Source organism: Ranitomeya variabilis, chromosome 7 (genome assembly GCF_051348905.1).
Source record: "Ranitomeya variabilis isolate aRanVar5 chromosome 7, aRanVar5.hap1, whole genome shotgun sequence".
In the NCBI taxonomy this organism is placed as follows: Eukaryota; Metazoa; Chordata; class Amphibia; order Anura; family Dendrobatidae; genus Ranitomeya; species Ranitomeya variabilis.
Window position 1 is genome coordinate 219669457 of NC_135238.1, and position 12406 is coordinate 219681862.

General features: G+C 43.3%; 1 protein-coding gene across 7 annotated transcripts in view; it reads right to left on the reverse strand.

Annotated features, from left to right (window-relative positions):
- FMNL2 (formin like 2) overlaps positions 1 to 12406 on the reverse strand; it is a 215463-nt gene that overhangs the window by 86630 nt on the left and 116427 nt on the right. For all 7 annotated transcript variants that reach the window (XM_077272952.1, XM_077272949.1, XM_077272954.1 and 4 more), the window contains exon 2: positions 2477 to 2560. In XM_077272952.1, coding sequence (XP_077129067.1) covers positions 2477 to 2560 — 84 coding nt within the window. The remainder of the gene's footprint in view (positions 1 to 2476; positions 2561 to 12406) is intronic.

A 12406-nucleotide genomic window follows, 5' to 3' on the forward strand; every position in this document is an offset into this window, starting at 1 on the left:
GAGACACAGAAAGTTTTGCCATGCAGGCTCCTAAGAAAGCTGGGTGGCAACTCTAATGAGTGATGTAATAGCAGCCATATTGTTGGTGCTCCAATATCCTAAAATAAGATTGAACTCATAGATGACTAAAGTTAATAATTTTACCTTTTTCACAGATGATGAACTTACGGTATTTTCTATAAATTTTTGTGCTTATTATTTCATTTTTATGCATTTTTTTAAATCTTATGGAAATCTAGTGATTTTGGAAAACCTCTTTCCCCTAAATGTAATTTTTTTTTTTTTAAAGTCCTTTATTCCCCCTCTCCAGGTCCAGCGCTGAGTTTCCACCGCTGGTCCCAGTGTCTGATATTGTCTGCAGCGCTGATGTCAGCCAATCACTGAGTTCAGCAGCTCAGTTATTAGCCGCAGCACTTTCGACATGATATCAGCGCTGCAGACAATAATAGACACTGGGAGCAGCAGTGGAAACTCAGAACTGGACCTGGAGAGGGGGAATAAAGGAGTTTTTTTTACTAAACTAGAGTTAGTGGAAAGTGGTTATCCGAAACTAGAAAACTCCTTTAAGGGTGTTTCCAGTAGATTTAAAAAACACATAAAAACAAAATAATAAGTGGCTGATGGAAACTGAGCACTGGACCTGGGGAGGAGGAATAAGGCCCATGAAGGATTTTTTATGACATACTACAGCTAGAGACAGGGGTTTTATGATGTCCCCTTTCTGTCCTCAATTTCTAATATGGCGGTTTGCAAGGTGATTTCTTTGATAGGGTGTTTCATGGGGCTTACTAACCCTGTAGGTGTATGAAAAATTAATTTTAAAGGGTTTTTTTGGTTTTGAGCTAAATTTTTGCAGTCACTCGGACTGCAGATCGGGGTATCCTTTAAATTTGCTTAACAACCTTGGTCAGGATTCCTTTCATTTGCCAAATCGAGCAGGCGGTCATCCACATCTCTCAATGTTCTACTGAAAGAAGCAATGAAAGTCTAGTAGGCCTGTGACCGCCAGTATACATATCGCATGAAAACGGTCACGTGACCGCCCACTCAGTCTTCCAGTTGAGGGGACTCCTGACAGTGTGCATAATACACACTTTCAGAATTTTCCAATCTGCACTGTATGTGACTTCAGAAATTTACATCAAGCCCAGAAAATCCCTCTAAATGTGTATCCTCCTGAGGCAGAATGAGGTTGGCAGGGAGTCTCTTGTAAAAAATACTCTCTAAGGTCCCCAAATTATGTGGCCATTCAGTGGGTGTAAAGATGCCTTACATGTGAGCCCCTCATTAGACGCTGCATACCATGTCCAAAATATATGGATGGCCCATTGCACATGACTATGAGGCGGCCATGTGGCCTGAGCTGCATTTCAAAAGGGAAATGGATTGTAGGAACCTGTAGTCTGGAAATACATAAGGACTTCTATAGAGGAGTGTTGTGGCATGTTCTGAGACCTGTGCAGAGGTTACTGTGCAGGGAAGAGGAGGAGGTGAGCTGTTACCATCACCTATTACCTTCATTACAATTGTGTTGTGGCATGCTCTGAAAAATGTGCAGAGGTTACTGTGCAGAGAAGAGGAGGAGGTGAGCTGTTACCATCACCTATTACCTTCATTACAATTGTGCTGTGGCGTGCTCTGAAAAAATGTGCAGAGGTTACTGTGCAGGGAAAAGGAGGAGGTGAGCTGTTACAATCACCCAGGTACGGACTGGGGATGAAATTCAGCCCTGGCACTTTAAATCACACATACCCATGCTGTCCCCATCCCCATCACCAGATGGGATGTATTACTACTATTACCCTGTGTGAAGGAAAGCAAGATTTACTACAAGACCAATATTTCTAATGATACCGGTGGCCTGCTGGGGTAAGTGACGGAGTCAGCGACTGTATGCTCCGTCAAAACTCTTAACAGTAGGGATGTCTTGAGAACACCGATTCTGTTAACAGTGTAGCAGACAAGGTGACCCACGACCAGACAGGCCCTTCTAACATTTGCCAGAATTGCCAGATGGCCATGACCTATTAACTTCATTACAATTGTGTTGTGGCATGCTCTGTGATCTGTGCAGAGGTCACTGTGCAGGGAGGGAATAAGGTAAGCCGCCAATGTCAACATTCCGTATTGTCAATGGTGTAATCCTATGTTTTATATATATATATATATATATATATATATATATATATATATATATATATATATACAGTATGTATATATATATATATGTATATATATATATATATATATATATATGTGTGTGTGATTTCTTTCAATGTAACATTGTCTGTGATAATGAGGTGAACACAGAAGTGTTCTCTACAGAACAATTATACAAGCCCATTCTAAGTCTATAAGTGAAAATGGCAGTATCAAAAGAATCATGAAAAGTTCTTAAACAAATAATTTTAGCAAAATTCCTGATTAAAACAAAATGACCATTTTCTGATCACAAGATTGCATCGTCAGTATTTACCTGATCGCAGATCAGTTCCCACTTCTTCTCATTATCGTACTGACGCAGTAACCTGGCTTTATCAGGCGGAAGGTTCATCGCATTCTGTAAGAAAAGAAACAAAAGTCATTAGGAACCGGAGCTGAACTTTGGAAGTCGTCGTGTTATGTCTGCTGCTATCAACTACTAAGTTCACTGGGTTAATTCACATCAACAAGTGAGAATCTGGAAGAGAAACAATATATATTTATATTCACATATTATTAGGCAGGAAAACTTCCTACAGAAGCCTCGGCCCTGATCCAGGATTGGACAAAATGCAACTGTTTGTAGTTTGACTTCTTAAGTGATATGCGACTAATATTAACAAAAGGAATCCCATCAATCGCCAAGTTACTTACCGTAATTACTGTTTCTGAGCAATTAAACAGGATGTGTCATTTGCAATAAATATGTAATTTCTTTACCTTGTGTAAATGCCGCTGTTCTCCTGAATCTGGCGATGTTTTTCTTTTGTTCCTGCCCCTCTCCGTTCCTGAGATATGGCCCAATCTATCTTGTATGTAAGTATTATCTAGTTAGGCAAGTGGGTGTGGTCATGAGCTCCTCTGGGGAGAGTCTTCATAATGACCATGCCTACTTGGCTAAAAAACCCTGCATTTACATACAGGTAAGAGGAGGCCATATCTCAGGATCGGAGAGGCATAGGAACAAGGAAAAAACAACATCAGATTCAGGAAAACAGCAGCATTTACACCAGTTTAAAAAATTACATATTTATGGCAAACGCTAGATCCTCCTTAAAGAGGGTTTATAATATCCATTTGGGTTTTTTTTTTATTACCCCAAAATTATCTTTATAGACACATTACTAAGTCGGCCGATCAGTGCTCACATGTGATGTTTTTTTGTAAGACAAGTGCAAGTATGTGATTATTTGGTATTTTTTAGCAAAATGCCAGAAGACCCTTTAACTATCTCAGTACGGCCGTAACCTTACTGGCTGAGAACGACACTCCTTTATGTGTACTCCCTATGGAAATCTTATGTTACAGAATGTTCTTACAGAATCGAATACTTTTTGCTACTTTGTAAACTTTAGTAACAAGTCTAGGCGTCTCTGCCGTGAAGCAATTTTTCATTTTATTAAATACATTTCGCTTTCCATGAAGTGTGGATTTACAGAATAGTGAGCATTAAGCATTTGGAATTACATATTTAAAGGGGTTTTTGCACTAAAAAAGTCACGAAAAAGGTAAAAGGCAAAAATAAAAAGCATTGTTAATTTTGAGCAAGAATCATTCACCGCATTTTGAAGAACTTGTCCCAAAAATGGTCTATGGATGCCACAAGACAAAAAAAAGAGAAATAACTTTAAAAAAAATAATAGGAAATTATGAATGGGGCACAAAGTTTATTACAAAGTTGCAGAACTTTCAGATACTTAGCAAACAATTTTTATTCACTGGGTCGAAAAAGATGACAAGTTAAAGGGGCAGTTGGGGTTTGGAGCCATACTTTTATATGGTATACCTTTACAGATCCCTTTAAATCCCAGCAATTCCATTACAGCGGACTGACATAACTTGGCCGTGTGTCACTTCAGTGTGTTTTTTTAATGTGTTCTGAGACCTGCACAGACTCGTTGTTTCCTCCCATATAAAAGTTACATCTGTTCCTGAGAACTATTTCATCAGCTTGGTGTTCACTGACTTTACAAAACGTTCTCTTTTTTTTTAAATATCTGCCAAATTCTATATGTAAAGCTTCAGTCTTACTGTACGGACCGGGACAGAAACCAGAACCAGATTATTAAATCACGGAGGAGCGGCGCTTACACTAAGCCAAGTCTACATGTAGTTTTGGGTCATTATTCACATGTAGCAGAGCTCAATTTGTGAACTGCATTAATTGGCAACCCTAAAACACATGTTGTGGCTCCATTGCATTGTGTAAAATTGCAGCAAGAACGCTGCAGATTTACTTTGGCAAAAAAAGTGTGAACGGAGGCTAATAAAAGCCACAAAGAAACACATTGCTACTGTATATTAGATAATACTGGTCACAAACTCAACTCTGCTTCCTCTCGCAAACTCAGGTCTGCTTCCTCTCGCAAACTCAGCTCTGCTTTATCTCGCAAACTCAGCTCTGCTTCTTCTCGCAAACTCAGCTCTGCTTCCACTAGCTAATTTAGCTCTGCTTCCTCTCGCAAACTCAGCTCTGCTTCCTCTCGCAAACTCAGCTCTACTTCCACTCGGAAACTCAGCTTCGCTTCATCTCGCAAACTCAGCTTCGTTTCCTCTCGCAAACTCAGCCTGCTTCATCTCACAAACTCTGCTCTGCTTCCTCTTGCAAACTCAGCTCTGCTGTTTATTAAGAGTGCAGCGGTATTTTAGGGTTTGAAAGTTAAATTCTGTACCGCAGGTCCATCCCACACAAGTGCAAGATGTAGAAGTCAGCAACTTGCTGCATTCCAGTTGTTGTGATACTGCAACTCCCACCATAACCTGGCGTCTGCAGGGAGTCATCCTTCTGAGATGTGCCACCATCAGAGAGCAGAATTCATAACTTTCCCAGAATGTCGTGGACACTTCCAAAAAAAGGAACATGTCTCCCAAAATAGTTGACAAAGTCCTTGAGAGCTGCAAAAAGACACCCGAAAATGCCTGGAAAGCAGCACATACAGAAGTGTCGGGGGTCTCCCTAAAGAGACTCCAATCACAGGGTGTGGACTAATTTTGCGGCCTGATGAAGGGTTCATGCGCCTACTCCTCGTTCAGGGGTATTGCTATTGGGTTGTGGTCTGTAAAAAGACTTTGGCACATTTGTGCGGTACATAAAAGGGGGCATAAAATGGGAGTTGACCTGTGAAAAGGGGGCATGACTGTGAAAAGAAAATTGCAGTGGGTATCACTTACAGGGTTATTCTCTAAAAATCAAGTTATCACCTATTCTTTGGTTGGATTTCTGCTGATCCTAAGATCGGGGCTGTGGAACCCCAAGAACATAGCACCGCCCCTGCTTTAAGAGATATGACCCTATTTCCTTACTAATTATAGGACCCTCATGTGACCAACACAAGCCGCAACCTTTTTCTATGGAAATATCTGGCCGTGAACTTGCATGAACAAACCGGAGCATTACCTGGGGTCCAGGGACGCTGCCGGCTGAAAATGCAGCACCAGCAACATTGGATTTCTTGTTGCCTCCGCTATCAGGAGATTAGCAGTAATAATGATAATTGAGTGCGATTTTTAACTGAGCTCAATGCTTTGCTTAATTTAGTAGGAACACGAATTTGTATGTACCAGTGCGGCCCGCACCTGTCTGCTATCCAGTATCCCGCGGGAAAAATTTAACACAATCCATCGCCTTTATACAGACCAGGCACCCAAACTAATACCCCGGAGTCCTGAGTAGTGTGCTTGAGCCTTTCATCAGACTTCAAAATAAATTCGGACCCCCTGAGACTTCAGAGGCAAATTCCTACTTCATTCCTTTCTAAGGATGTCCAAGAGGCTTGCAGAAAAAAGGGTATACCTCCCAGACCCCCAGAAGAGTTGGCGAATCTCCGAGGTTAAGCCTCCCGCAATGAAGGTTTCCTTGGCACTTCTGTAGAGTAACTCAGGCGTGGAACGGTGTGGCACAGAAAAAGGGCGAAGCTATAAAAAATTATGGATATTTTCTGGAGTAGCCTGAAAAGTTGTCTGCCCAACATGCCCAAAGTGAATACAGCAGCACATTAATGGAGATTCTGGATCCACCATAATGTGTCCTGAGGCCAAAGAAGTCACGGCTAGGGTTGAGCGAAACGGGTCGATCATTTTCAAAAGTCGCCGACTTTTGGCTAAGTCGGCGTCTCATGAAACCCGATCCAACCCCTGTGCTTGTCGGCCATGCGGTACGCGACTTTCGCGCCAAAGTCGCGTTTCAATGACGCGAAAAGCGCCATTTCTCAGCCAATGAAGGTGAACGCAGAGTGTGGGCAGCGTGATGACATAGATCCTGGTCCCCACCATCTTAGAGAAGGGCATTGCAGTGATTGGCTTGCTGTCTGCGGCGTCACAGGGGCTATAAAGGGGCGTTCCCGCCGACCGCCATCTTACTGCTGCTGATCTGAGCTTAGGGACAGGTTGCTGCCGCTTCGTCAGAAGCAGGGAGAGCGTTAGGCAGGGTCCACTAACCACCAAACCGCTTGTGCTGCAGCGATTTCCACTGTCCAACACCACCTTCGGTGTGCAGGGACTGTGGAAGCTATTTTTTTTTTTTTTTCCCCTCAGCGCTGTAGCTCATTGGGCTGCCCTAGAAGGCTCCGTGATAGCTGTATTGCTGTGTGTACGCCACTGTGCAAACCAACTGCTTTTTTCAAAGCACATATCCTCTTGTTCCTTCCTTTCTGCACAGCTATCTTTTTTGTTTGTCCACACTTTTTATTTAATTTGTGCATCAGTCCACTCCTATTGCTGCCTGCCATACCTGGCTTAGATTACTGCAGGGAGATAGTAATTGTAGGACAGTCCCTGTTTTTTTTTTTGTTTTTTTTTTGTGGGAGATTAAGATTTGCATTTCTGCTACAGTGCCATCCCTGTGTGTGCCATCTCTCACTGAGTGGGCCATAGAAAGCCTATTTATTTTTTCCGTGATTTGTGTTCTAAATTCTACCTCAACACAAAAACACTACATCAATCAGTGGGAGAAAAATATTGGCCTCAGTCAGGGCTTGTGTGCCACTGCTGTGTGTGCTATCTCTCATTCAGTGGGCTATAGAAAGCCTATTTTTTTTTTTTTTTTTTTTAATATTATTTGGTTTCTAAAGTCTCCCTGAAAAAAAAAAAAAAACCTAAAAAAACAGTGGGAGAGTAATATTGCCCTTTCAGCTTGTGTGCCAGTCTTGACTCCTGGGTGTGCCACCTCTCTCCCTCTCATTCAGTGGGCCATAGAAAGCCTATTTATTTTTTTTTTTAAATATTATTGGGTTTCTAAAGTCTCCCTTAAAAAACAAAAAATACATAAAAAAACAGTGGGAGAGTAATATTGCCCTTTCAGCTTGTGTGCCAGTCTTGACTCCTGGGTGTGCCACCTCTCTCTCTCATTCAGTGGGCCATAGAAAGGCTATTTTTTTTTTTGTTTTTTTAATATTATTTGGTTTCTAAAGTCTCCCTGAAAAAAAAAAAAAAACATAAAAAAACAGTGGGAGAGTAATATTGCCCTTTCAGCTTGTGTGCCAGTCTTGACTCCTGGGTGTGCCACCTCTCTCCCTCTCATTCAGTGGGCCATAGAAAGCCTATTTATTTATTTTTTTAAATATTATTGGGTTTCTAAAGTCTCCCTTAAAAAACAAAAAATACATAAAAAAACAGTGGGAGAGTAATATTGCCCTTTCAGCTTGTGTGCCAGTCTTGACTCCTGGGTGTGCCACCTCTCTCTCTCATTCAGTGGGCCATAGAAAGGCTATTTTTTTTTTTGTTTTTTTAATATTATTTGGTTTCTAAAGTCTCCCTGAAAAAAAAAAAAAAACATAAAAAAACAGTGGGAGAGTAATATTGCCCTTTCAGCTTGTGTGCCAGTCTTGACTCCTGGGTGTGCCACCTCTCTCCCTCTCATTCAGTGGGCCATAGAAAGCCTATTTATTTATTTTTTTAAATATTATTGGGTTTCTAAAGTCTCCCTTAAAAAACAAAAAATACATAAAAAAACAGTGGGAGAGTAATATTGCCCTTTCAGCTTGTGTGCCAGGCTTGACTCCTGGGTGTGCCACCTCTCTCCCTCTCATTCAGTGGGCCATAGAAAGCCTATTTATTTTTTTTTAAAATATTATTGGGTTTCTAAAGTCTCCCTTAAAAAACAAAAAATACATAAAAAAACAGTGGGAGAGTAATATTGCCCTTTCAGCTTGTGTGCCAGTCTTGACTCCTGGGTGTGCCACCTCTCTCCCTCTCATTCAGTGGGCCATAGAAAGCCTATTTTTTTTTTTTTTTTTAATATTATTGGGTTTCTAAAGTCTCCCTTAAAAAACAAAAAATACATAAAAAAACAGTGGGAGAGTAATATTGCCCTTTCAGCTTGTGTGCCAGTCTTGACTCCTGGGTGTGCCACCTCTCTCCCTCTCATTCAGTGGGCCATAGAAAGCCTATTTATTTTTTTTTTAAAATATTATTGGGTTTCTAAAGTCTCCCTTAAAAAACAAAAAATACATAAAAAAACAGTGGGAGAGTAATATTGCCCTTTCAGCTTGTGTGCCAGGCTTGACTCCTGGGTGTGCCACCTCTCTCCCTCTCATTCAGTGGGCCATAGAAAGCCTATTTATTTTTTTTTAAAAATATTATTGGGTTTCTAAAGTCTCCCTTAAAAAACAAAAAATACAAAAAAAAACAGTGGGAGAGTAATATTGCCCTTTCAGCTTGTGTGCCAGTCTTGACTCCTGGGTGTGCCACCTCTCTCTCTCATTCAGTGGGCTATAGAAAGCCTATTTTTATTTTTATTTTTTTTAATATTATTTGGTTTCTAAAGTCTCCCTGAAATAAAAAAAAAACTTAAAAAAACAGTGGGAGAGTAATATTGCCCTTTCAGCTTGTGCGCCAGTCTTGACTCCTGGGTGTGCCACCTCTCTCTCTCTAATTGTGGGCCATAGAAAGCCTTTTTTTTTTTTTTTTTTTTTTTTAATATTATTTGGTTTCTAAAGTCTCCCTGAGAAAAAAAAAAAAATAAATTAGGTGGGAGATTAATATTGACATTAGTGCTTGAGTGACAGTCCTGTGTGTGTGTCATCTCTGTGATTTTGTGCCACAGAAAACAGAGTGTGTAACATTGTGCCTGATTTTCCTTGTGGTCTCACCAACCTGTTAAGGGATATTGAAATCATACTGAAGTTATAGCTCACCGTGTAAGTTGTTTGACAGCAACAAATAAAGTTACTTTGGTTAAGATTTTAAAACAATGAGGAAGTCTGGTGCAAGAGGTCGTCGTGGGCGTTCATTGTCAGCTGGTAATGATGGTAGTGGTAGTGGAGCATCAGGTGGTCGTGGGGATAAAAATATTCCACCTAAGTCTGGAGCTGTGGAGCCAGTTTCGTCGTCAGGCTACACAAGGCCTCGAACGCTCTCTTTTCTGGGAGTAGGAAAACCGCTTTTAAAGGCGGAGCAGCAACAGCAAGTTTTGGCTTACATTGCAGACTCAGCCTCTAGCTCTTTTGCCTCCTCTTCCGAAACTGGTAAATGTAAAAGCAGCGCGTCGCTTGTGGATGTTCACGGTCAGGGACAAGTCGCTTCCTTGTCCTCCTCAGCAAAAACTACAACAAGAGAGAAGGATGCAGCAGGCGACACAACGGGTCACTCCATGGAGCTCTTTACACATACCGTCCCTGGCTTAGAAAGTGAAACATTTAACAGGCCATGCCCATTACAAGTAGATTCTGACATGGAGTGCACTGATGCACAGCCACAACCAGAGTACTATGCTGCTCCTTTGACTCAGACCACCACATTGCCCTCTCAGGGTACAGATCCACAATCAGACCCTGATGAGACTATGTTGCCCCGCCACGAACGCTATACCACCGACCGACACAGTGACACAGACGAAGTTGCACACGAGCTCGAAGAGGAGGTAATAGATGACCCAGTTATTGACCCCGATTGGCAGCCATTGGGGGAACAGGGTGCAGGCGGCAGTAGTTCAGAAGCGGAGGTGGAGGAGGGGCCGCAGCAGGCATCAACATCGCAACAGGTTCCATCTGCCGGGCCCGTATCTGGCCCAAAACGCGTGTCAAAGCCAAAACCTGTTGGAGCACAGCGTTGCCATCCGGTTAAAGCTCAGTCTGCAATCCCTGAAAAGGGATCCGAGTCTAGGAAGAGTGCAGTCTGGCATTTTTTTAAACAACATCCAACTGATCAGCGCAAAGTCATCTGTCAAAAATGTTCAACTAGCTTAAGCAGAGGTCAGAATCTGAAAAGTCTAAATACTAGTTGCATGCATAGACACTTAACCACCATGCATTTTCAAGCCTGGACTAACTACCAAACGTCCCTCAAGGTTGTAGCACCCTCGGCCAATGAAGCTAGTCAGCAACGCAACATCCCTTCCGTCACTGTAAGGCCACCATTTTCTGCACCACCGGCAGTATCTGTGCAGGTTTCTTTGCCAGCCAAAAGCAGTCAGGGTCAGGGAACCACCAGTTTTGTAGGAGGAAATATTGCATCTAGGGCACCGGCGGAAACAATACCGTCTCCAACCGTCTCTCAGTCTGCCATGTACACCGGCACACCCGAAAGTTCCACGATCTCCAGCTCTCCAGTCCAGCTCACCCTACATGAGACTCTGGTTAGAAAAAGGAAGTACTTATCCTCGCATCCGCGTACACAGTGTTTTAACGCCCACATAGCTAGACTAATCTCGTTAGAGATGATGCCCTACCGGTTAGTTGAAAGCGAAGCTTTCAAAGCCCTGATGGAGTACGCTGAACCACGATACGAGCTACCCAGTCGACACTTTTTTTCCAGAAAAGCCATCCCAGCCCTGCACCAGCATGTTAAACAGCGCATCGTCCATGCACTCAGGCAATCTGTGAGTACAAAGGTGCACCTGACTACAGATGCATGGACCAGTAGGCATGGCCAGGGACGTTATGTGTCCATCACGGCACACTGGGTGAATGTGGTGGATGCAGGGTCCACAGGCGACATCAATTTAGGGACAGTTGTGCCTAGCCCACGGTCTAGGAAACAGTTGGCTGTAGGCGTTCGCACCCCCTCCTCCTCCTCCTCCTCGTCCTCCTGCAGAAGCTACAGCTCTTCCACAGAACGCAGTCTGCCAACCACTCCATCGGCAGATGACACTGTTGCACACCAGTTGTCCCATTATGGGCCAGCTACTGCCAAGCGTCAGCAGGCTGTATTGGCTATGAAGTGCTTGGGCGACAACAGACACACCGCGGAAGTTCTGTCCGAGTTCTTGCAACAAGAAACGCAGTCGTGGCTGGGCACAGTAGATCTTGAGGCAGGCAAGGTAGTGAGTGATAACGGAAGGAATTTCATGGCTGCCATCTCCCTTTCCCAACTGAAACACATTCCTTGCCTGGCTCACACCTTAAACCTGGTGGTGCAGTGCTTATTGAAAACTTATCCTGGGTTCTCCGACCTGCTCCTCAAAGTGCGTGCACTTTGCTCACATATCCGACGTTCGCCTGTACACGCCAGCCGTATGCAGACCTATCAGCGGTCTTTGAACCTTCCCCAGCATCGCCTAATCATAGACGTTGCAACAAGGTGGAACTCAACACTGCACATGCTTCAGAGACTGTGCGAACAGAGGCGTGCTGTTATTTATTTGTGGGAGGATACACGGGCAGGCAGTAGGATGGCAGACATGGAGTTGTCAGGTGTGCAGTGGTCTAAGATACAAGACATGTGTCAAGTCCTTCAGTGTTTTGAGGAATGCACACGGCTGGTTAGTGCAGACAACGCCGTAATAAGCATGAGCATCCCCCTAATGCGTCTGCTGATGCAAAGTTTGACGCACATAAAGGAGCAGGCGTCTGCACCAGAGGAAGAGGAAAGTCTTGATGACAGTCAGCCATTGTCTGGTCAGGGCAGTGTACAGGACGAGGTAGCGGGCGAAGAGGAGGTGGAGGACGAGGAGGATGATGGGGATGAGTATATTTTTAATGCCGAACCTTTCCCGGGGGCACAGGAAATTGGTTGCGTGTCAAGGCCGGGTTCTGGTTTTTTGAGGGACACAAGTGACGTAGATTTGCCTGCAACTGCCCCTCAACCAATCACAACCGGAGATTTGACAACTGGAACTTTGGCCCACATGGCGGATTATGCCTTACGTATCCTAAAAAGGGACACACGCATTACGAAAATGATGAACGATGACGATTACTGGTTGGCCTGCCTCCTTGATCCACGCTATAAAGGCAAATTGCAAAATATTATGCCACATGAGAACTTG